The sequence below is a fragment of the Coregonus clupeaformis genome, chromosome 9, assembly GCF_020615455.1.
Source record: "Coregonus clupeaformis isolate EN_2021a chromosome 9, ASM2061545v1, whole genome shotgun sequence".
Lineage (NCBI taxonomy): Eukaryota > Metazoa > Chordata > Actinopteri > Salmoniformes > Salmonidae > Coregonus > Coregonus clupeaformis.
This window is the reverse complement of record NC_059200.1, coordinates 17098944-17123972: the sequence shown is the minus strand read 5'-3', so window position 1 is coordinate 17123972 and position 25029 is coordinate 17098944. Positions and strand designations below refer to the sequence as shown.

At 44.4% G+C, this 25029-nt stretch overlaps 2 protein-coding genes and 1 long non-coding RNA gene across 5 annotated transcripts in view; 1 reads left to right on the top strand and 2 right to left on the bottom strand.

The window, feature by feature from the left end:
* The window catches only part of ptpn13 (protein tyrosine phosphatase non-receptor type 13), a 145976-nt gene extending 132323 nt beyond the window's left edge, over window positions 1-13653 (top strand). For all 3 annotated transcript variants that reach the window (XM_041885337.2, XM_041885338.2, XM_041885336.2), the window contains 21 exons: window positions 61-293; window positions 464-562; window positions 786-998; window positions 1208-1395; window positions 2394-2547; window positions 2803-2958; window positions 3255-3426; window positions 4430-4640; window positions 4906-4991; window positions 6529-6590; window positions 8637-8792; window positions 9057-9306; window positions 9433-9545; window positions 9696-9751; window positions 9862-9959; window positions 10723-10871; window positions 11402-11492; window positions 11675-12012; window positions 12286-12501; window positions 12617-12679; window positions 12831-13653. In XM_041885337.2, coding sequence (XP_041741271.1) covers window positions 61-293; window positions 464-562; window positions 786-998; window positions 1208-1395; window positions 2394-2547; window positions 2803-2958; window positions 3255-3426; window positions 4430-4640; window positions 4906-4991; window positions 6529-6590; window positions 8637-8792; window positions 9057-9306; window positions 9433-9545; window positions 9696-9751; window positions 9862-9959; window positions 10723-10871; window positions 11402-11492; window positions 11675-12012; window positions 12286-12501; window positions 12617-12679; window positions 12831-12908 — 3182 coding nt within the window. In that variant the 3' untranslated portion in view covers window positions 12909-13653. The remainder of the gene's footprint in view (window positions 1-60; window positions 294-463; window positions 563-785; window positions 999-1207; window positions 1396-2393; window positions 2548-2802; window positions 2959-3254; window positions 3427-4429; window positions 4641-4905; window positions 4992-6528; window positions 6591-8636; window positions 8793-9056; window positions 9307-9432; window positions 9546-9695; window positions 9752-9861; window positions 9960-10722; window positions 10872-11401; window positions 11493-11674; window positions 12013-12285; window positions 12502-12616; window positions 12680-12830) is intronic.
* On the bottom strand, window positions 9863-10320 carry LOC121573399. Its single transcript, XR_006002039.1, has 3 exons — window positions 10291-10320; window positions 9985-10062; window positions 9863-9906 (listed from the first exon to the last, which is right to left on the bottom strand). It is a non-coding gene; the product is annotated as an uncharacterized LOC121573399 (long non-coding RNA).
* Window positions 13654-15096: 1443 nt separating the features above from the next.
* LOC121573398 (tubulin alpha-8 chain) lies at window positions 15097-18759 on the bottom strand. The gene is made up of 5 exons (XM_041885340.2): window positions 18636-18759; window positions 17515-17560; window positions 17010-17232; window positions 16337-16485; window positions 15097-16171 (listed from the first exon to the last, which is right to left on the bottom strand). The coding sequence occupies exons 2-5, from the start codon at window positions 17515-17517 to the stop codon at window positions 15194-15196; spliced, it is 1353 nt and encodes a 450-aa protein (XP_041741274.1). The 5' UTR covers window positions 17518-17560; window positions 18636-18759; the 3' UTR covers window positions 15097-15193.
* Between the last annotated feature and the right edge of the window lie 6270 nt (window positions 18760-25029).

The following is a 25029-nucleotide window of genomic DNA, read 5'->3' as shown; positions in this document are numbered from 1 at the left end:
GCAAAAAAATGCACATTTTGATGGACAATAAAGTTGTCTCGTGTCTTCCTGTCCCCCCAGACAATGTATTTGAGGTGCCCTTGCTGAAGAACTCATCAGGCCTAGGGTTCAGCTTCAGCAGAGAGGGCACCCTGCCTGACCAGACCACTGGTAACGGCCCTGGTAACGGCTCCAGCATGGTCCGGGTCAAGAAGTTGTTCCCCGGGCAACCTGCCGCTGAGAGTGGACGCATCAACGTGGGTGACGTCATACTCCGTGTCAACCAGATGCCCCTCAAAGGACTCTCGCAGCACGTATGTCACCTTTTCAATATTGATCAATCAGTCAATCAATAGGTTATATTGGGGTGGGGTTTCAAATAGATTTTTCCAGTTGAAAAAACGGACTTCCTTGTATGCCAATATTATATGACTTTAACCATTTATATTGAATATTCTGTTGTGTTTCTCTGCCCTGCCACTAGGAGGTGATCTCAGCGCTGCGAGGGACCGGTCAGGAGGTGACTCTGCTGCTCTGTAGACCTGACCAGGGGGTCTTACCTGAGACGGACTCCTCTGCTCTGGTGAGAAACTCTACCAGCCACCAGCACCTCTCATTTGGTCCACAAACTGGGCAAAATGCCTGCATTTCTCTTACAGTGATCACATAGGACAATATGCAAGACAGTTCCCTCACTATAGCCACATTCACTATAAGTGGAGTGGAGTGTATATTAGTATTTTTTTATATTTAGTGAGCTTTACACTAATATACTTACTGAGTGTATCTCTTTCACCACTACCCAGACTTCCATGGCCTCTCCTCGTAAGGAACCAGTAGCCCAGACCCAGCAGCCTGAATGCAGCCTGGCCAGTCCCAGGACAACCTCCCCTGTAGGGTCTGAAGGGATGAGGAACCAGGATCTGGGACCTGGGCCAGTGGAGGAAGCTCTGGAGAGACTGCTCATGAAGTCCCCCAGCCGACGGGACAGCTACAGCGACAGCACGGATGATGAGGAGGTAACGATTTAATTGATCACTGGTAACAATTGATAACAAGAACCACAATAGATATGGGTTGTGTTGGCTTTGAGTTTTTAATCGTCAATGATGTGCGTATTGTTTCACTCGGCTGAGGCAACTGTACATTTGTCAAATTCACGAATGACTAAACAATGGATTTATTTATTCATTCGTTACTTAATTAATTAATTTGTTAATTTATTCAGGTGGAGGAGGCCTTCAGCCCCTCTCTGGAGCAGGGCCGACAAGCCTGGGACCGTAGTATCTACCAGACCCCCAGCAGTAACCTCACTCTGGGGAGGCTCCGCCAGTATGAGACCCCCTGTGAGCTGGATGACACCATCCGCTCTGCCTACTACTCTCCCAACCTGTCACTGGCCAACCTCAGCAGAAGGTAAAGATTAGATCCTACTGCTGATTTTATTCATGATAGCCTGAACCCAGAGAGGGATAGCCTGATCCCAGATCTAACATAATCTAACAAAGAAGGATTCATGAGTTAGCCAGCTAACCTGCCTAAATGTTCTGAAATAACGTTATACTTTTTAGAAAGATAAGCTTGAAATGGTCGTGGTCTAATCGACTCAAGAACCAAAAACGCATATCTAAGTTGAGCTTTCTTAGGCTGCGTTTACACAGGCTGCCCAATTCTGATCTTTTGCCCAATTATGATCAAAAGACCAATTAGTAGCAAAAAATATCAGAATTGGGCTGCCTGTGTAAATGCAGCCTTAATGAACCAGAAAATCTATAGTTATTTCTGGTTGTTTATCAAAGTTAGCTGGCTAATGCATTGATCATGCTTTGTAGTATACCACTCAGATCCTAGATCTGTTTGTGCTGGGAGTTGGCAAGACGGCACAAATAGATCAGGGACCAAGTTAAGTTAATGACAGTTCTATTTCCTCCTCTGATAACATTTCCAGTTGTCTTTGGAAGTGTTTGTAGACGATTATGAAGTAATTTCTCTGCGATAACAATCACAAGATTATTATGTCTCTTTCCCCCAGAGGCAAATGCAGTGACGCACATTGCTAGCGTAACCAATGAGAGGTGATATAGTTTCCAGGTCATTAGTACCGTAACCAATGAGAGGTGACTCATTGCAGTCAGATGGGGTTCGATCAGTCGAGGTGAAACGTAATGAAAAGAGCTCAGCTGACAGTTCTTTATTCTACCTGACAGACAATAATATTGTATGATCTGTTCTACACAAGTTATTTCTATGTTAACGTTATAGACTAGGAATGTCACCTCCGTTTTCCCAGGTCACTGTGCTTCAGCTTCTGCTTGCTCTTTGGGGTCTAAACCGGGTCACTGTATAGCACCTCGTGACGACTGCTGATGTAAAAATGACTTATTTGATTGATTCCTTCTGTTCTGTTTCCGCAGGTGTCCCTCCTCCTCCCCTCTGACCCCTGACCTGGCCACCACCCCTCAACGAGAAGCCCCCAGTCCCGACCCCCTGCCTCCCCCTCTACCACCGCTCTTCAACCTCACCCACACCCTGCCAGACAACAGACAAGACATGGACGAGTTTGTGCCGGTAAGAGCAGGGGAACACTAGGACTGTCTGAAAACACAAGTACTTCGACCGTCCTGGTTTCCTCCATTCCTTGCCTCTCTCTCAAAGCACATTGGAGGAGGAGGTCCAAGGGAACCTCTCATGGGCAGAGGAAGCAAGGATTTGAATGTGCATTATCCATGTAGTTATGTAACTATGTAGTATTTAGTCTGTTGTTCATCATTTTTAGCAGAGTTTGATTCCAACTGTGTTTGTTTACCTCTATCTGTGTGTTAGGACGTGGAGCTGAAAGTGTCCCTTGTGAAGTCTGAGAAAGGAAGCCTGGGGTTTACTCTGACCAAAGGCAATGACCTGGGCTGTTACATCCATGACATCATCCAGGACCCTGCCAAGGGAGACGGCAGGCTGCGGCCCGGGGATCGCATGATCATGGTACACAACTACTGAACACTCACTCTGGGGCGCTCTCAATTTGGCTTTCCTTGATTCCTCACCTCCTCCATCCATTTTAAGAAGGAGGTGAGGAGTGAGAGTTTGGATCTCCACCTCCAATGCAGTTTGAGGACACACGGAGAGAGGATTGCGAGGAATTGAAGACAGACAAATTGATAGTCTTGTTGAACACTCTCTGTCATGCTATATCACAAGAATTCCACCTCTGTAGCTCTTTGCTAACTTTGCCTCTTCCTCCTTCATCCTACCATCCTCCTCTCTCTCCCCCCTTTCAGGTGAACAACAAAGATGTGTCCAACATGGGCCACACTGAGGTGGTGAACCTGGTGAGAGCGGCCCCCAGGGTGGTAGATCTAGTGGTAGGAAGGGTCCTGGAGGCCCCTAAACCCCCCATAGAGGCACACCTACTGCCTGACATCTCCTTCCAGTGCCCTGACCAAACATTAGGTAAGAGAGATATAGAGATATTTATCTATTTAGACTGCCTAAAGTTATCTACTTAACTAATGTGTATCATCCCTCTTCAACTGTTGAACTGTTGAAAATATACCAAAATGCCACTGTTTTGGTTTTGGGTTATCAACCTCAGCGATAATGATCATTGTAAAGATAACATGTCACATGGGCAGTGCTCATGTCCCGGGGGCCAAGAAAGCACAAGATGTAAGGGTGTTAGATTGCAGTTTGAAAGGAATGTGTGGTGGGGTTTTTTTTGGACCATAAATAAGCTTTCACTGCCTCGCTGTGGTGTTTTAGGCGACAGCTTTTGGTTCAGAAGGTCAGGGTTGTGTTCAGTAGGCACCAAACAGAAGAAAATGGACTGAAACCGGTAGGACCTAGCTGGACTTCACTTTTCCGTAGCGAAACATTTTAAAACATATTTTCTCTGCAGGGCTGGTGTTGGACGGGGGGACAGTGACCGTGTATATGGGGTGTTGTTCATGAAGCTTAACGTTGTTGTATCTCTCCCTACAGGTCTAGTATTGGACAGGGGAAGTGACTGTGTGTATGGGTTAGAAGTCTTTCTGGGTCCGAAAACTTGGATCCGAGGATAATCATACCCGAACGGACTCGAGAACAATCAGACCCAAACCCAAATGGACCCCGACGACAACCAGACCTAGCTAGACCTAACGGGTACAGGTCTAGACCAGACCCAATTGGACCCTAGTGACAATCTTTTTTTAAATCAGCCAAGTTGATCTTAGAACTTCATATGTTGGCTAGGCCTTCCATAAGTCAATAAATTCACCTTATTAGTGTAGAATAAATATGCTATAGACTAGACCCAAGACCCGACGACAATCAAACAGGATCTGACCCAGAACCGAGGGAAATGTTAGAATTTTGGACCAGGACCCTGTCGGGTATTCAGGTTCGGGTGGACCCGTGAAGACCTCTAGTTACAGGGTGTTGTTCATAAAGCTTAACGTTGCAACTCTCCCTACAGGTCTAGTATTGGACGGGGGCAGTGACAGTGTGTACGGGGTGTTGTTCATAAAGGAGGTCCTGCCTGGCTCGGCGGCGCTGATGGAGGGCAGTCTGAGGCCCTTAGACCTGGTCCACTATATCAACGGAGCTCCAACTCTGGACCTGACCCTCAATGAGAGCTGCAGGCTGCTGGAGATCTCCCTCAGGGAGCTCACTATCAAAGCTACAAGGTACACTTAACCCTCACCCTGAATTCCAAATAGACCCCTAGCCCCTACACATTTTCTTCAGGAAATGTCCTTTACTAGTTAACATTATCAATCCATTTCTGTGCAAGGCAGTCCTTGCCAGCTAGCGCCAAAGAGGTTTGAAACTGAGAGACTCAACAAATGATTACTTCCTGTAATGCCCTCTTCAGAACCCCGTCCAAGAAGTACATGTGTTCATTATGCTTGGCCTAGCTATGTTGATCTCATATCTTTCTTTTCCCTCCAGGGATGGGAAACCAGTTTCTCCAGGACAGAAGAGTATTTCATTTCTCAACAACAACGTCAGCCCTGAAGTCTCCACCAGCCTGAATGGTAAGAACTTGTAGAAGCCTATCCATACAAATCGTTGATTTTATCCTTTGAAAGATTTGCTGAATGTGTATAGCATTCTGGTACACACAGTACATCACTCAAGTTCTCTTACCTTCTTCACAGTGCCTTCAGAAAGTAAACACACCCCTCTACTCTTTCCACATTTTTGTTGTTACAGCCTGAATTTTAAATTGATTAAATTTAGATTTTGTGTCACATGATTATTAATTTTTTATGACTACCCAATCTCCGTACCCCAGACATACACAGATTCAAGCACAAAGGCCCAAGGAGGTTTTTCCAATGCCTCGCAAAGAAGGCCACCGATTGGTAGATGTGTAAAAAAAAAATTGTTTTTGCTGAATATCCCTTTGAGCATGGTGAAGTTATTCATTAGGCTTTGGATGGTGTATCAATACACCCAGTCACTACAAAGATACAGGCATCCTTCCTAACTTAGTTGCCGGAGAGGAAGGAAACTGCTCAGGGATTTCACCATGAGGCCAATGGTGACTTTAAAACAGTTACAGAGTTTAATGGCTGTGAAAGGAGAAAACTGAGGATGGATCAACAACATTGTAGTTACTCCACAATACTAACATAGATGACAGAGTGAAAAGAAGGAATTCTGTACGGAATACAAATATTCCAAAACATGCATCCTGTTTGCAACAAGGCACTAAAGGAATACTGCAAAAAATGTGGCAAAGCAATTAACTTTTTGTTCTGAAAACAAAGTGTTACGTTTAGGGCAAATCCAATACAACACATTACTGAGTACCACGCTCCATATTTTCAAGCATAGTGGTGGCTGCATCATGTTATGGGTATGCTTGTAATCATTAAGGACTGGGGAGTTTTTCAGGATAAAGAAACGGAATGGAGCTAAGCACAGGCAAAACCTGGTTCAGTCTGCTTTCCACCAGACACTGGGAGATTAATTCACCTTTCAGCAGGACAATAACCTAAAACACCAGGCCAAATATACATATACGTATTGCTTACCAATACGACATTGAATGTTCCTGAGTGGCCTAGTTAGTTTTGACATAAATCTGCTTGGAAATCTATGGCAACACATGAAAATGGCTGTCTAGCAATAATCAACAATCAACTTGACAGAGCTTGAAGAATTTTTAAAAGAATAATGTGCAAATATTGTACAATCCAGGTGTGCAAAGCTCTTAGAGACTTACCCAGAAAGACTCACAGCTGTAATTGCTGCCAAGGGTGATTTTAACATGTATTGACTCAGGGGTGTGAATACTTATGTAAATTAGATATTTCTGTATTTCATTTTCAATACATTTGCAAACACTTCTAAAAACATATTTTCACTTTGTTATTATGGGGTATTGTGTAGATGGGTGAGAAAACAACATCAATTTAATCCATTTTGAATTCAGACTGTAACGCAACAAAATGTGGAATAAGTCAAGGGGTATGAATACCTTCTGAAGGTGTATGTTATGAACAATACATAACGCTGGTATGTTGTTGTTGAGTGTGATGGACTCCTCCCCCCCCCCCGTTACAGATTATGTCTATGGGGCAGATCGCAGAGAAACAGAGGCCTTATCTACGCTATGTCTTCTAGAGGTAACTTCACCTGCCCTGCTTTATTCAGTCTACTGCACAATACTTTCCCATTATTAGATAGATTTCGATTACACTTTGCTTTACATGTGACTATAGCAACTGAACTTCAATCACTTACACACATTTAAATTGCATTAACTTGCCTATAACGATATGTAATTGCATTAACTTGGCTAGAGAGAGAGTTTATTAGTTAAATGCACAGGGTTGCAGATGTGAATGTAGGGTACGGTGAAAGTCTTAAGCTCCGAGCTCCAACGGGGGGGGGGACTATTCAGCATTATAAATGTCAATTGGGTGGGGACAGGGTAAATGTCCTAATGGTCTGGGGGTAGAAGCTATTGGCCAATCTTAGTTTTTGCCATGAAGCTCCTATACTGCCCGCATCTGAATACAATCAAATGTTATTTGTCACATGCGCCTAGACTTGGCGCTCCGGTACCGCTTTCTGTGCGGTAGCAGAGAGAACAGTCTATGACTTGGGTGACTGGAGTCTTTGACCATTTTTAAGGCCTTCCTCTGACACTGCCTGGTATAGAGGTCCTGGATGGCAGGAAGCTTGGCCCCAGTGATGTACTGGGCCATACGCGCTACCCTCTGTAGCGCCTTGCGGTCGGATGCCAGGAGTCCAGTTGCAGAGGGAGGTGTTTAGTCCCAGGGTCCTTAGCTTAGAGATGAGCTTTGAGGGCACTATGGTGTTGAACGATGAGCTGTAGTCAATGAACAGCATTCTCACATAGGTGTTCCGTTTGTCCAGGTGGGAAAGGGCAGTGTGGAGTGCAATAGGGATTGCGTCATCTGTGGATCTGTTGGGCCGGTATGCGAATTGGAGTGGGTCTAGGGTTTCTGGGATGATGGTGTTGATGTGAGCCATGACCAGCCTTTCAAAGCACTTCATGGCTACAGACGTCAGTGCTACGGGTCGTTAGTCATTTAGACAGGTTACCTTAGACTCCTTGGGCACAGGGGACTATGGTGGTCTGCTTGAAACATAGGTATTACAGACTCTGTTAGGGAGAGGTTGAAAATGTCAATGAAGACACTTGCCAGTTGGTCAGCGCATTCTCTGAGTACACATCCTGGTAATCCGTCTGGCCCTGAGGCCATGTGAATGTTGACCTGTTTAAAGGTCTTACTCACCGGCTGTGGAGAGCGTGATCACAGTCGTCCGGAACAACTGGTGCTCTCATGCATGCTTCAGTGTTGCTTGCCTCGAAGCGCGCATAGATGTCATTCAGCTCGTCTGGTAGGCTTGCGTCACTGGGCAGCTCGCGACTGGGCTTCCCTTTGTAATCCGTGATAGTTTGCAAGCCCTGCCACATCTGACGAGCGTCAGAGCCGGTGTAGTAGGATTCAATCTTAGTCCTGTATTGATGCTTTGCCTGTTTGATGATTCGTCGGAGGGCATAGCGGGATTTCTTATAAGCGTCCCCGCTCCTTGAAAGTGGCAGCTCTAGCCTTTCGCTCCGCGCAGAGTGATGGAAGCGGGGAGAACTGTCCATGGCTGGGGTCCCCTGATTATCTTCTTGGCCTTCCTGTGACACCTGGTGTTGTAGGTGTCCTGTAGGGCAGGCAGTGTGCACCCAATGGAGCGTTCGGCTGCACGTATCACCCTCTGAAGAGCCTTGCAGTCCGCGGCGGTGCAGTTGCCGTACCAGGCTGTGATGCAGCCCGACAGTATGCTCTCGATGGGGCTCCTGTAGAACACTGTAAGGGCCCTCGGGGACAGGCGGATTTCTTCAGCCTCCTGAGGTTGAAGAGTCACTGTCATGCCTTCACCAAGGGTGTCTGTGTGGTTTGACCATTTCAGCTCCTCGGAGATGTGTATGCTGAGGAACTTTACGTTTTTGACCGTTTCCACGGTGGCCCAGTTGATGGCTATAAGGATATGTCCTTTAGTAGTCAATAAAAGATGGAGACTAAAGCGTTCTGATCTGTGCGAGTTGATGACTCCAACCTCTGTGTGTGTCTTTCTGAGATTTTCCATTGCCCCTGGACATTGGACAGTGAAAGTAATATTCTAATTGTGTTTTGTTGTGCTTCCAGGAGGAGATCATTCAGTTGGACCTGGACAAGCCTGCAGCAGGAGGCCTAGGCTTCTCTGTCATCGGAGGAGAGAGGGGCATCTTTGTCAAGTCCATCACCCCTGGTGGCATAGCAGATCGTACAGGACGGCTGCAAGTGGGGGATAGACTGCTCAAAGTGAGTCTGATCTACTGAGGTCTTTTCGATGTAACAACAGCTGTTGTCCACTACGTGGTGATATTTGACCGTAACTCATCTGAATGCAGGGTTGTGCACTAGGGCACGCTGTAATAAATGTTTTACAACAGCAAAACGAAAATATTTGTTCTCATTGGACAAATTCAGGCATTACCTCCCTGTTTCACTCCATTTCAAAACGTTTCACCCTACCAAACATGACCCAGCTCTGAGGTTTCCAGCTGACGGTGTCTCTATCCACAGGTGAACGAGGAGCTGATGACTGGCGTGTCTCACACTAAAGCTGTCACCACTATCCGAAAGGCCAAAGGACTGGTGCACCTCATAGTGTCCAGACCGCCGGACCAAAACCCCAACACCTACCTGTCCTACCTCCCCATCAACTCTGACGAATGCAACGGCAACGCTGACGACGCCGACGACAGTGGAATGAAGACCAAACTGTGTGGTCCACCTAATGAGAACAGGAGCCCTCCTGACATACCGCCAATAGGTAGGGTTACTACTCTTTTATCTGTGTGTTCAAAAGTTACACTTTTTCTGACGCCTGCTCCTCCACACTGTGTTAGAGCACAAGCCAGTTTGACTGTCTTCTTCCCTCCTGTGACGGCCTCCCCAGACTATGATGTAGGTTCAACGGAGCGGAGGAGGAGAGACGGTGAGGTGGAGAATACTGATCTGTGTGAAGACACAGACCGTGACGGCTCCTCTCTACCAGAGGACTCTCCTGAGGTGGGTATATACTCTGGGGAGGACCTGCCTCTGAGGCGGGGGCTATTCAACTACAGTCCTAGAGGGTCAAAACACTTTTTTTTTTTTTTTTCTTCTACATTGTAGTTTAATTCCATTCACATCTGTTTTCTGTGTTGTGTGGAATTCCAGACCTCCCGGAAAGCCGACTGGAAAGAGGAAAGTGTAGACGACCCACTGAATGAGAGGTAAGGGGGGGCTCCAGTATTCTGTTCTGTTCCAGAATACTGTGACTGAAAGTCCCCAGGGGACATTTTTGTATATTTTTTTAAATGTCAAATCGTATGTTCCTTCCCAGCTACATGCAGATGACATCAGAGCTTCCAGAAGAGGATGAGATTACCTGGGGGAGTGACGAGCTGCCTATAGAGAATATTACCTGGACATTCACTGACGGTAAGCTGCCTAGAGAGAATATTACCTGGGGGAGTGACGAGCTGCCTATAGAGAATATTACCTGGACATTCACTGACGGTAAGCTGCCTAGAGAGAATATTACCTGGGGGAGTGACGAGCTGCCTATAGAGAATATTACCTGGGGGAGTGACGAGCTGCCTATAGAGAATATTACCTGGGGGAGTGACGAGCTGCCTATAGAGAATATTACCTGGGGGAGTGACGAGCTGCCTATAGAGAATATTACCTGGACATTCATTGACGGTAAGCTGCCTATAGAGAATATTACCTGGACATTCACTGACGGTAAGCTGCCTATAGAGAATATTACCTGGGGGAGTGACGAGCTGCCTATAGAGAATATTACCTGGACATTCACTGACGGTAAGCTGTCTATAGAGAATATTAACTGGAAATTCACTGACGGTAAGCTGCCTATAGAGAATATTACCTGGGGGAGTGACGAGCTGCCTATAGAGAATATTACCTGGGGGAGTGACGAGCTGCCTATAGAGAATATTAACTGGAAATTCACTGACGGTAAGCTGTCTATAGAGAATATTAACTGGAAATTCACTGAGCGTGAACACCGCACCCAACGACTCAACCTCACCAATTTCGATGCCTAACGTTAATTAACCTTTTGGATCTGCCGATTTTGAATATCCTCTTCCAAATATACAATTAAATAGATTTTCTTGAGTGAGTGGTTAGGTAAGTCTCTGGTTAGGTAAGTCTCTCAACATGATCATCCCCTCCCCAGATAAACCCATCATTACAGAGGATGAGCTGACCTCTCTGCCCCTGGTGAAAGTGGTCCCTGATGGACAGTACACTAGGGCCAAGCTCAACACTGTGGTGCGTATGCTGAGGGGCCTGCTCGAACAGAAGATCCCTTTGCAGGAGTTTGAGGTACGAACTGTCTGTCTGATCTAGACAAGTATAGAAACCTCACATCACGTGTCAAACCCATTCCACGGAGGGCCGAGTGTCTGCGGGTTTTCACCCCTCCCTTGGACTTGATGAATTAAGGTCACTAATTAGTAGGGAACTCCCCTCACCTGGTTGACTAGGGCTTAATTGAAAGGAAAAAACCTGTAGACACTAGGCCCTCCGTGGAATGAGTTTGATACCCTGCATTAAACGGCCTCAGCTATATCCCCTCTTCTTCTTCTTCTTCCATAGTATGTAGCTCTAAAGAGAATAAGCTTTTTGTGTAGCGCTGATCTTTATTATTGTGGCTGCTGCCGTTTTGACTTTTATTAATTCTTGCAAAGTGTACATATAAAAAAATTGCATAGAAAATAGCATAAGAAAACACTCACTTAGATGCATAATACATGACATCAATATAGTACAGGACATTTATTTTCTTCAAAAATTACTTATTTGTGTCCATGGGACTGAGATTTAAGGCCAATTTATACTTCTTCTCTCACCAGAATCTACAGAATCTACAGCCGCTGGATGACTGTCTAATTGGTCAGACGAAGGAAAACAAGAAAAAGAATCGTTATAAGAACATTGTCCCTTGTAAGTGCACACTTTAGATCGAATGTCACAACGAAAATAGCGTCATCACTGAGTAAGTGTTTTAACTGGGAATAGTGCATCTCGTGTGTCAATATTCCTCCGCATCTACTTCAATAATAGCCCAGTGCAGTAGAAAACAAGCCCAATCAAACCTTCTCCTGTGTTTTCTCTTGTTTCTCCAGTTGATACCACCAGAGTGATCCTGGGTAAAGATGGCGGCTACATAAACGCCAACTTTATCAACATGCCAGTGAAAGACGAGAACTTCATGTACATTGCTTGTCAAGGACCCTTACCCACCACTCTGGGTGACTTCTGGCAGATGATCTGGGAGCAGAAATCCAATGTCATCGCTATGATGACCCAGGAAGTGGAAGGGGGAAAGGTGAAATGTCAACGGTACTGGCCCGACACCCTGCAGACGGCTGAGATGGTGGACGAGAGGCTGCAGATCACCCTGGTCAAAGATCAGCACCTGGACCACTTTGTTATCCGTCTCATCGAGGTCAAAGATATCCAGGTGAGACTTAATGTAAGGTATAAGGACAGGAGTAATGGCCCCAGAACAGAGCCTTGCAGGACTCCATACTTAACCTTGAAGTGATTTCTTTTGATATAATTTTACTTTATTACCAAGTAAATGTAAAGGACCGGACGTGTAATTTGGTAATAAGGTTAAACAAACAAACAAAAGCCAGTGCATAATCATTGAATGATTTGGGTACTGTGCAATGCATTCAGAGCATCAGAGTGATAATAATGCCCTATTCCTCTTGTACCCCTCCTGTTCTAGACCGAAGAGATTCAACGCGTCACCCACCTGAACTATACCGGCTGGCCAGACCACGGTACCCCATCACAGCCTGAGCAGCTGTTGACGTTCATATCCTACATGAGGCACATCCACCAATCAGGACCCATCATCACGCACTGCAGTGCAGGGATTGGCCGATCCGGAACCCTCATCTGCATAGACGTGGTTCTAGGCCTCATCAGTAAAGATGTTGATGTAAGTATGGTGACAAGCCTATAGCTTTTATATAGCTTTTATTATGCTAGAAATGTCCAACCACATTTTAGTTCTGTTTCTGAGAGAATGTATTTTAAAACACTTTTGTTTTCAGTTTGATATTTCAGATGTGGTACGTAACATGAGACTGCAGAGACAAGGAATGGTACAAACAGAGGTAACTTTACAATTTTAAGTAATTTCAGTTGTACATTTTTCTACAACTACAATATGTTTGATCTCTTTAAAGAGCCTGTAGTCTACATACTATGCTATTTCTGCATGAATAATAATATACATATTCTCTCATTTGTGTTTGCTCCACACAGGAACAATACATCTTCTGCTATCAAGTGATCTTATACGTGCTCCGATGTCTTCAAGCAGAGGAGAAAATCTCAGGATAGCAACCCTTTTTAAAGTCCCAGTGCTGTACACAACAACGTCCTCTCCTGAGATTTTGTGAGAGCAGAACTACGCACACTGGAGAGTTGACACAGCACCTTGAAGACAGAACAGAACCAAGCGGTGGGTTTACAAAAACCACTGCTCAACCAACGTTCAATAAATGCCTTAAAACATTCTGGGCTTGTGTCCCGGACAAAGATCAAGCCTAGTCTTGGATTTACTGGTACTTTCAATAGAGAATCTCCATTTAGCATGGTTCTTAGTCTCAGAACTAGGCTTAATCTGTGTCTGGGAAAGCAGTCCCTTGTTTCATGAAAGTAAATTCTTACAGGAGTCTGTATATTTCTGTTTGCTTGACCTCTACCTCTTTAACTGCTCTACCCCTTCTCTTGATGTATACACAAGAACATACGGTTGATTTTTCCGTCTTTTCTACGTGAAAACAATGCTTTTTATAGATTATTGGCTATTATGAAATATCTATGACAGTTGATAAATGAATTCATATTTTAAATGTGGAACAAAATCATGTATTTTTAAAGATTTTGATGCTGGAAGTTGCCTTGACAGAATACGATGACAGTATTTGCATTGTAAATCGTATTATTATGGTAATTGCTGACTGATGCCAGTGTTAATCAAAAGGAAATTAAAGTGTACATATTCATCTCTTGAAAACTGTGGATATGTTTTAATGTTACATACAGGAAAAATTGCAATTTGTAAATAAAAGTCAAACGTTTACATTTTGGTACTTTATTTAAATGCAGATGTTAATGCCACTAATAATGCAACTGAAAAGAGGATTCCATTGGAAACACTTAGGGCCCCGATTTGGACTTAGGAAATTAGCCTTTCCTATGCTCTTCTCAGTAGTTAGTATTCAGACTTGGCTAGCGTAGGTGTGGTTCTCTTGTGCACGCTGAATAAATGTCAACTGCTGAAAACCCTCCCACTTGCTGGCCAACAGATTTTCTGGTAGGTTTTCCAGTCCATTTATCTTAAGCCATCACTTTAAATACAGTGTACCTTCTTTAATTCGAATTTTGTCAACAGACTAGAATACATCAAGAGAAGGGGATCAATCAATCAACGAAAGAAAGCCAACTAAATACACTGAACAAAAATATAAACTCAATATGCAACAATTTCCCTGAGTTACAGTTCATAAGGAAATCAATTCGGCCCTAATCTATGGATTTCACATGACTGGGCAGGCCATAGGCCCACCCAATCAGAATGTTTTTCCCCACATACTGCAGTTTCATCAGCTGTCCTGGTGGCAGGTCTGACGATGTGGAGGTCCTGGGCTGGCGTGGTTACACGTGGTCTGCACGTACGGTCTTAAACGGAGGCAGCTTATGGTAGAGAATGAACATCCAATTCTCTGGCAGCAGCTCTGGTGGACATTCCTGCAGTCAGCATGCCAATTGCACGCTCCCTCAAAACTTCAGACGTGGCATTGTGTTGGCAAAACTGCACATTTTTTGTGGCCTTTTGTCCCCAGCACAAGGTGCACCTGTGTAATGATCAAGTTGGTGGAATGAAGTCATGTCAGAATACGTCTTATCTGTAGACGCCGCGTGCCAAACTACGCATAGAGAGAAGTGCATAAAAAAGGTAATTACAATCCATTTACTCCCGCTTAACTGTGGTCGGAATCTGGGCCTGATATGCACAATACTGCAACCTTCCCCTTGGGGTAGGGATATTTAAGATTTAGCTAAATACATTGATTTCTGAAATATGTGGAAACGCTGCGTCACTGATGAGGTCCATGTGCTAGATCTAAAATGTTCTCAAAACATGTCAAACATCTTGGTTGTAGCATTATTAAAGATTAGTCTGGTTTCAGCCAAACGTTAAGGAATCGACGTGGTGACCAGAACCTGGCCCAGGATTATTGGTCACCAGGGAGATCAGGATTTGGCCCAAAATGTGAGACTTGACAATGCAAGATACCGTAGTCAGTTATGGATCTAAAGTCAACCAAATGCAGATTACTGTGGCTGGCAGTAGAGAAGTATCAGTGCAGTCTTTAGTTGCTTGTAGATGTACCAAAAGTCAGTGGCTTTAATGTTAATCACAATTAATAAGCAACTTGTTCTAGAGAACGTCATCCCCCTAAAAGCTACAGACACTCTTCAACAATAAACTAGGATTAATACAAATCAAACAAAGCAAGAATTCAAATGCATTTGGTTTTAATTGCAAGTTGCTTTAGACAAGGTTGCTTTAGACAAGGTGGCTTTAGACAAGGTGGCTTTTTTAGAGAGAACAGGATTTAGTATTCATCTTCCTCATTCTCACAGGCGTCCCCAGAGTCCGCCCCCACCTCCTCGTAATCCTTCTCCAGAGCAGCCATGTCTTCTCTGGCCTCCGAGAACTCTCCCTCCTCCATGCCCTCACCCACGTACCAGTGCACAAAGGCCCGCTTGGCGTACAGCAGGTCAAACTTGTGGTCCAGACGACTCCAAGCCTCAGCGATGGCTGTGGTATTGCTCAGCATGCACACAGCCCTCTGGACCTTGGCCTGGTCTCCTCCAGGAACCACCGTAGGGGGCTGGTAGTTGATCCCCACCTTGAACCCAGTGGGACACCAGTCCACAAACTGGATGCTGCGCCGGGTCTTGATGCTGGCGATGGCTGCGTTGACGTCTTTGGGAACCACGTCGCCGCGGTACAGCAAGCAGCAGGCCATGTACTTGCCACGTCTGGGATCACACTTCACCATCTGGTTAGCCGGCTCAAAGCAGGCGTTGGTGATCTCAGGGACAGAGAGCTGCTCATGGTAGGCCTTTTCTGCTGAGATGATGGGGGCATAGGTGACCAGGGGGAAGTGGATACGGGGGTAAGGCACAAGGTTGGTCTGGAACTCTGTCAGGTCTACATTGAGAGCGCCATCAAAGCGCAGGGAGGCTGTGATGGAGGAGACGATCTGGGCAATGAGGCGGTTCAGGTTGGTGTAAGACGGCCGCTCCACTCCCAGGTTACGCTTGCAGATGTCAAAGATGGCCTCGTTGTCCACCATGAAAGAGCAGTCAGAGTGCTCCAGGGTGGTGTGGGTGGTCAGGATGGAGTTGTAGGGCTCCACCACTGCTGTGGACACCTGGGGAGCAGGGTAGACTGAGAACTCTAGTTTGGACTTCTTGCCGTAATCCACCGACAGGCGTTCCATCAACAGGGAAGTAAAGCCAGAGCCGGTCCCTCCTCCAAAGCTATGGAAGATGAGGAACCCCTGTAGTCCAGTGCATTGATCAGCCTGAGGATAAAACAAGTTATTCATACCAAGCATTAATATATTCACCCTAATGTTAGTCAGACAAACTATGCTCATAAGGCATGTACAAGTGATAGTCAAGAATTAATGGGTATCAAAACCACTAAATCAGAGTGGGCTTTTTAAACATTCAGCAGAGCCACTCACCATTTTACGCATCCTGTCCATGACGGAGTCCACAATCTCCTTGCCGATGGTGTAATGGCCACGGGCGTAGTTATTGGCAGCATCCTCCTTGCCACTGATGAGTTGTTCAGGGTGATAAAGCTGACGGTAGTGGCCATTCCTGATCTCATCTACAACAAATCAATTTGTCACATGCGCCAAATACAACTGGTTTAGACTACCGTGAAATGCTTGCTTATCATTTTGATACGGAAAGTTAGCGACAACGCAACGTTACATTTTCAGTACTACACAAGAGGAAATGAAAACGTCACATACTAGACACTCATTGCATAATGAGTAGCATTAATTGTTTGCCATGTCATAGCCTGGTCTCAGATTGGTTTGTGCGGTCTTGCCAACTCCTATGGTCATTCATTGACAACATAGAAGGAATTGGCATGTTCAACTCAAGTTTGTAGCAGCAAATTGTCTTTAGGTTCAAAAGGTATACACTGGAGAAAAGGGAAAAACCTGCACTCACTGTAACATTTAAGTTAATGTATTTTGTAGCAGCAGAGGGCAGAGCAAACAGTTGCTTTTGGCAACAGCCTTTGTCAGCGTTTTGATAGGAATTGGCAAGACCGTACAAACAGATCTGGGACCAGGCTAGGGCAGACCATCACCTCTATACAAGAAGCTTGCTATTCCTCACCCACAACAGTAGGCTCCAGATCTAAGAAGATAGCCCTGGGAACATATTTCCCGGCCCCAGTCTCACTGAAGAAGGTGCCAAACGATGAGTCAGTCAATTGAGGAGCAGCGTTCTCACGGATGGTCCCATCTGGCTGGAAATCATGCTCCAGACAATACAACTCCCAGCATGCATTGCCCATCTGGACTCCTGCTTGGCCAATGTGGACGGAAATGCACTCCCTCTGTCGAGAGAAACAATCCTTAGTCCAACAATCATTTATAAAAAAAAAGGTGTGTGTGTAAACTGCTATTAAAAGTTGTTGGAGAGCCCAGTCACTGTGGAGAACATAAGTCCTGTCAGCACAGAAAGCTGGGAGAAGATGAAACTTTGACCAACAAATCTCTCAACTCCGTGTCAGTTTTCTATATTAACAGAATACAGGGAAATCGGGCAGGGAAGCACGACTCCAGAGAAAAATGTATTTCAATGAATCAGTCATGTTGAATTAAAAAAAACTACTTACCATTTTTTTCTGCAGATTGGTGGCCTTTTTGAGGAATTAATGAACCCTGAAACAGTTTCACAGATAGCTCACCACAAGCGTTTACATATCAATTAGATTTACCTAAATAAACTAGGCAACAGGTTGAACTCCAAACACACTTGCTCACAATGGCAATCTGCCTCATGGGCCCAGTTTATATGGCATCAGGTGAGGAGTAGTAGGTGTGGCTTTTCAAATGACCTTTGACCATTTGACCAAGGGGCAGTGTATGTTTTATGATGATGCTCCCGAGGTAAATGTTCGACTTCAAAGTATTGACACTATAGCATTGAATTGCAGTTATTTATATTTTTTAAAGACAAAAATCTAACTACATGTTTCTGAATCTGCGAGTGTAACAGTACTTTGAACTTCACCAGGTTCATATATTATTATAAACTGGGTGGTTCGAGGCCTGAATGCTGATTGGCTGACAGCCATGGTATATCAGGGGGTATGACAAAACATTTATTTTTACTGCTCTAATTACGTTGGTAGCCAGTTTATAATAGCAATATGGGCCTCTGGGGATTGTGGTATAAATATGGCCAATATACCACGGCTAAGGGCTGTATCCAGGCACTCCGTGTTGCGTCTTGCGTAAGAACAACCCTTAGCCGTGGTATATCGGCCGTATACCACACCCCCTCGTGCCTTATTGCTTAAATATAACATGTTGATTTGTTATTATGTGCCTGCATCCTGGAGCGCGTATTTACGGTTTGCCCTGCGTGCTCAAATAATTGTGATGCACGCTTTTTCTGTAGTCTTCGGAAAAGTTAGATTATTTTAAGCACAAAGTCATACACACAGTGTTTTGTTCATTAATAATGTTGTATATTTAGAGTTTACTCATAAGTGGATGGTATTATCAAGATGCTATTGGAATTGTATTACTTGTTAGGATGATATTAACATTCTGAATTCAACATGTGGTTACTAGCTAGCTACGGTATTGTCTGTGTGAACGATGGCTAGCTCCTCCACTGATCCGTCTGTTGTAGAGAGAGGCAACGATTGAAATAAAATAGTTGTGCTCTACAAATGTTTTGTCTTTTCTTTTGGATGCAGGAGAGAGAACTCTGATACATTAAAACAACCTGATCTCCGAAGTCCACGTCTTTAGTCTCAATCACACAAATCGCAGAGCTACAGCGATGCAGTACAGCTCCGGTTACATTGGTGCCTTCTAGAACCGGATTCATCGTTGATCGACGTCAGCTCAATAATCCCCGTGGCGCTGCTGCTCTAGAGACTCTGTTTACATCATGAGGTACTCCTGTCGCCTTGTGGCAAAAAGCGGTACTGCAGTCTATTTTATTTCCTGTAAAAAAACAATCTGAAAACGATGGATTAAAAGTGCTTTTTATGGTTAACTAACATAGAAGTGTGTTCACAAACAGACATTTGAACATAACATTAGTGGTTTAGTGACATGGCATCTTATAACGGTGATGATGAACCCAAATTCACTGCTGGGAGGGGGAGGTTTTTCTCACACCGTGATCAGCGTAAAAATGTAAAAATGTATGAAACACAAATATGTCTTAATTTAAGGTTAGGTATAAGGTTAGCAGTGTGGTTAAGATTAGGTTTAAAATCACATTTTAAATTATATAAATTGTTGAAATGGGCGTGGTTTATGACTTTGTGGCTGTGGTATCTAGTAACGACCAGGTAGAACTCTGATATAAATGGTTTGTCACATGTCCTACTTATATCAGTACACTCATAACATCCTAATCATAACAAAACATATATTTGATCAAATAAGCCAGGGTTTTCCAAACTCGGTCCTGGGCCCCCACATGGTGCATGTTCAGTTTTTTGCCCTAGCACTACACAGCTGTTTCAAATAACCAATTCATCATCCAGCTTTGATTATTAGAATCAGCTGTGGAGTGCTAGGGCAAAAACCAAAACGTGCACCGGGAGGGATCGAGTTTGGGAAACCCTGAAATAAGCCATTCCATTTTTCGTTGACCAAACTCTCATTGACTGCCGTAAAAAAACCTCAGTAAACGTCGGGGGAAAAAAACTCATAAAATTGTTGCCAGCAGCACAGTTACAGTCAATAATGCTATACTGTAGATAACATGAAAACTGCCTAACCAGCTCGAGTGTTCTCTCATTTGTGTCTGGAAGTAGTGAGCCAACATTAGCCAGTTAGCTTGGGTGCTTGACTGCAGTTGTGAGGCAGAACACTCGGATCAACCCTACTTCTCGGCCAGAGCATCCAGTTTGCGCTCTGAACAATCCGCAGCGCTCTGAATTTACCAACGGACAACTCTCTGAATTTACGAACACTCAGAGAGCACTGGCACCCCAGAGTTAATTTACTAACGCACCCATTGTAAGAACTTGGTGCCGAAATGGATGACTTACACTACCAGTCAAAAGTTTGGACACACCTACTCATTCCAGGGTTTTTCTTTATTTTTACTATTTTCTACATTGTAGAATAATAGTGAAGACATCAAAACTATGAAATAACACATATGGAATCATGTAGTAAACAAAAAAGTGTTAAACAAATCAAAATATTTTTTCTATTTGAGATTCTTCAAAGTAGCCACCCTTTGCCTTGATGACAGCTTTGCACACTCTTGGCATTCTCTCAAACAGCTTCATGAGGGACCTTACAGATAATTGTATGTGTGGCGTACAGAGATGGGATAGTCATTCAGAAATCATGTTAAACACTATTATTGCACACAGAGTGAGTCCATTCAACTTATTATGTGAGTTGTTAAGCAAATCTTTACTCCTGAACTTATTTAGGCTTGCCATAACAAAAGGGTTGAATACTTATTGACTGAAGACATTTCAGCTTTTCATTTATTAATTTATAAACATTTCTAAAAACATAATTTACATTATGGGGTATTGTGTGTAGATCAGTGACACAAAATCTCAATTTAATCAATTTTAAATTCAGGCTGTAACACAACAAAATGTGGAAAAGTCAAGGGGTGTGAATACTTTCTGAAGGCACTGTACATATACACATTATGGACAGGGCTCGACATTAACGCTTGTCCTCTTGTCCAGGACAAGTAAAAAAAAAAAAATGTCGGACAAGAGGAATATAGATTTAAGTTGTCCGAATGGACAAGTAAAAAAAATCACACATCACAATATCAAACAATTATTCTGATCAGAATTGGATCAGAGAGGCCAACATTGTAATAATATTCAAATCAATATTTAATGTAGGCCTGCATAAATAAAAAAGCCTACATGTCAAACCTGGGATAGGATAAAGTAATCATTCTACCGGAGAGTGAAGGGACAGTGCCTGTTGCACATCAGCAACCATGAGGCCGAGAGGAGGCGGTCAGCATTTAGAAACTATTTATTTAACCATAAACTGAATTGTTTAAAACCGGGACATTTTATGAAACATGTCTTACCTTGGTTCAAAGTAGCCTAGCCAAAATACAACCATAGAAATGTTGAGGGAAGTATTTTATGAAAATGTAATGTCATTGAAACCAACATTTCTCTCATGTTCTATTGGTTTCCAAATCAACGTTATTTTATTTTCCAGTAGCCAAAGGCATCTTTAGATAGCCCCTCTTTCTCAATTTCGAAGGGATATTTTTTTGTCACATGAAACCTCTTGTGCGTGCATTGTGCTTTTGAGAATGGTGTTTTTGCCGCTAATTGCATTTTGGAACATTCTCTTGCGTATCCTACAGCCATGAGCTAATTTGCAGTGGTTGAATGAATTTTGGATCTGTTGTCCCAGAACTGTCCCAGAGTCTGTTTTGAACTGCATACATATTTTTTTTTATCGTCCCAGAGACAACGAGACGCCCTTAATTTCGAGCCCAGGATGGAATTATTTTATAAAGTATTTGGTTGTAATTGTAATGTTGCAATATTTTATAGGCTACCAAGGGTGGCCAACCATTCTCCAGGAGAGCCTTCAAGGGACAGTGTTGTATTTTGAGACAGACTTGAATATGCAGAGAAGCCAATAGACCGAGTGTAGCCTCCATTTTGTCTGATTCTCTATGGTACAAAAGATAGTAATGCATTTATTTTGTAAAGTGGGTCCTTGCATCATACAATGATGTAAAACTAATAATAAAGTTAATGTCAAGCCATGTATGATATCCTTTATTGTCCCTGAGGGAAAATTTAAATTGGACAGTTAGAAGTGATTTGTCTGTCTGCTTATACACTACATGACCAAAAGTATGTGGACGCCTGCTCGTCGAACATCTCATTCCAAAATCACGGGCATTAATATGGAGTTGGTCCCCCCTTTGCTGCTATAACAGCCTCCACTCTTCTGGGAAGGCTTTCCACTAGATGTTGGAACATTGTTGCGGGGACTTGCTTCCATTCAGCCACAAGAGCATTAGTGAGGTCGGGCACTGATGTTGGGCGATTAGGCCTGGCTCATAGTTGGCGTTCCAATTCATCCCAAAGGTGATCGATGGGGTTGAGGTCAGGGCTATGTGCAGGCCAGTAAAGTTCTTCCACACCGATCTCGACAAACCATTTCTGTATGGACCTCTTTTTGTGCACGGGGGCATTGTCATGCTGAAACAGGAAAGGACCTTCCCCAAACTGTTGCCATAAAGTTGGAAGCACAGAATCGTCTAGAATATCATTGTATGCTGTAGCGTTAAGATTTCCCTTCACTGGAACTAAGGGGGCTAGCCCAAACCATGAAAAGCAGCCCCAGACCATTATCCCTCCTCCACCAAACTTTACAGTTGACACGCATTGGGGCAGGTAGCGTTCTCCTGGCATCCGCCAAACCCAGATTTGTCCGTCGGACTGCCAGATGGTGAAGCGTGATTCATCACTCCAGAGAACACGTTTCCACTGTTCCAGAGTCCAATGGGGCGAGATTTACACCACTCCAGCCGACACTTGGCATTGCGCATGGTGATCTTAGGCTCGTGTGCAGCTGCTCAGCCATTGAAACCCAATTCACGAAGCTCCCGACGAACAGTTATTGTGCTGATGTTGCTTCCAGAGACAGTTTGGAACTCGGTAGTGAGTGTTGCAACAGAGGACGGTCCCATTCTGTGAGCTTGTGTGTCCTACCACTTCGCGGCTGAGCCGTTGTTGCTCCTAGATGTTTCCACTTCACAATAACAGCACTTACAGTTGACCGGGTCGGCTCTAGCAGGGCAGACATTTGATGAACTGACCTGTTGGAAAGGTGGTATCCTATGACGGTGCCACGTTGAAAGTCACTGAGCTGTTCAGTAAGGCCATTCTACTGCCAATGTTTGTCTATGGAGATTGCATGGCTGCTCAATTGTCATTCAACTGAGACTGACTGAGCGTCTCTGTTCATATTAGTGTAGGTATGGTTGGTCAGTATCGCCAACTGAGCGTCTCCGTTCTCCTCTCCTCAGCACCTGAAGCAGCAGCAGGAGGGTCAGCTGATCCGCGTGATCAAAAACGACGTGGAAGACATCAAACTGATAGAACACGCCCTCCTGGACAAGCTCAGCTGACCTCCTCCGCCAAGCCCTTTTCTCTGTTCATCTGACCTGGGTTCAAATAGTATTTGATTTCTTTCAAATACTTTGAGCGTTTGATTGAGCCGGTCTGATGCACGGTTGCACTTTTTTGGGACTATTTCATTGGTTACAATGGGCCAGGCAAGCTCAATGGAGTGCACGTAAAGTATTTAAAAGAGAAATGATGTTATTTGAACCGGGTCAGCTGCTCTTACATGCATCTTTCTTGGCAAGACATCCGTCGGTTCAAAGCTCTTTCTGTTTCCCACTCAAAGCTCCAAGCCATCTGAACTAAGATGTGACTGTTTGAGTTGTAAAAAGATGTGGGGTGATATTCAAGTGTGATATTCTACAAACTGTTAATAAATACGCCTTTTATTGCTGTAGTATTTTTTTTTATGATGAAGAGAGAATACTACACAAGCCCAACATGGTTTTATAATAACGTTTAATTGAAGAGCCTTTCATCAGTACTCCGAGTTTGGATCTAATTTCTTATCCAAGTGTAACCAGCGTCACCGTGTTAGCTTACCCAAGTGTAACCAGCATCACTGTGTTATCTTATCCAAGTGTAACCAGCGTCAACGTGCTAGCTTATCCAAGTGTAACCAGTGTCACTGTGCTATCTTATCCAAGTGTAACCAGCGTCACCGTGCTAGCTTATCCAAGTGTAACCAGCGTCACCGTGCTAGCTAATCCAAGTGTAACTAGGGTCATTGTGCTAGCTTATCCAAGTGTAACCAGCGTCACCGTGCTAGCTTATCCAAGTGTAACCAGCGTCACCGTGCTAGCTTATCCAAGTGTAACCAGCGTCACCGTGCTAGCTTATCCAAGTGTAACCAGCGTCACCGTGCTAGCTTATCCAAGTGTAACCAGCGTCAACGTGCTAGCTTATCCAAGTGTAACCAGCGTCACCGTGCTAGCTTATCCAAGTGTAACCAGCGTCACCGTGCTAGCTTATCCAAGTGTAACCAGTGTCACCGTGCTAGCTAATCCAAGTGTAACCAGCGTCACCGTGCTAGTTTATCCAAGTGTAACCAGCGTCACCGTGCTAGCTTATCCAAGTGTAACCAGCGTCACCGTGCTAGCTTATCCAAGTGTAACCAGCGTCACCGTGTTATCTTATCCAAGTGTAACCAGCATCACCGTGCTATCTTATCCAAGTGTAACCAGCGTCACCGTGCTAGCTAATCCAAGTGTAACTAGGGTCATTGTGCTAGCTTATCCAAGTGTAACCAGCGTCACCGTGCTAGCTTATCCAAGTGTAACCAGTGTCACCGTGCTAGCTTATCCAAGTGTAACCAGCGTCACCGTGCTATCTTATCCAAGTGTAACCAGCATCACCGTGCTATCTTATCCAAGTGTAACCAGCGTCACCGTGCTATCTTATCCAAGTGTAACCAGCGCCACCGTGCTATCTTATCCAAGTGTAACCAGCGTCACCGTGCTAGCTTATCCAAGTGTAACCAGCGTCACCGTGCTAGCTTATCCAAGTGTAACCAGCGTCACCGTGCTAGCTTATCCACGTGTAACCAGCGTCACCGTGCTAGCTTATCCAAGTGTAACCAGCGTCACCGTGCTAGCTTATCCAAGTGTAACCAGTGTCACCGTGCTAGCTTATCCAAGTGTAACCAGCGTCACCGTGCTAGCTTATCCAAGTGTAACCAGCGTCACTGTGCTAGCTTATCCAAGTGTAACCAGCGTCACCGTGCTAGCTTGGCAGCTTTGCTTCCTCTCTCAATCTGCCTCTGACTGGGCCTTAACCAGGGTACTTTGCCTCGCAAATTCCCATGACCACATACAAACCAGTTATGCCACTGAATTTTGTGCTGTGGGTGAGTTTATCCGGGTACAATCCCAATCCGTTACACAAGCATAGACACCATGCATACGCCTCACTTCTGCACCATTTCTAAAACAAATGCTTTGCAAATCCATGTCCTGTGTCTCTCTCTCGCTCTCTCTCATTATACTGCTTACATAATGACTAAGCAATGGCTGT

What these genes read in the sequence shown, in the direction of transcription:
- LOC121573398 (XM_041885340.2), bottom strand. An exon ending in TCTGGAGCCTACTGTTGTGG is followed by an intron (nt 16,486 to 17,009) that starts GTGAGGAATAGC and finishes GATTTGTTGTAG; the next exon opens with ATGAGATCAGGAATGGCCAC. An exon ending in TGGACAGGATGCGTAAAATG is followed by an intron (nt 16,172 to 16,336) that starts GTGAGTGGCTCT and finishes TTTTATCCTCAG; the next exon opens with GCTGATCAATGCACTGGACT.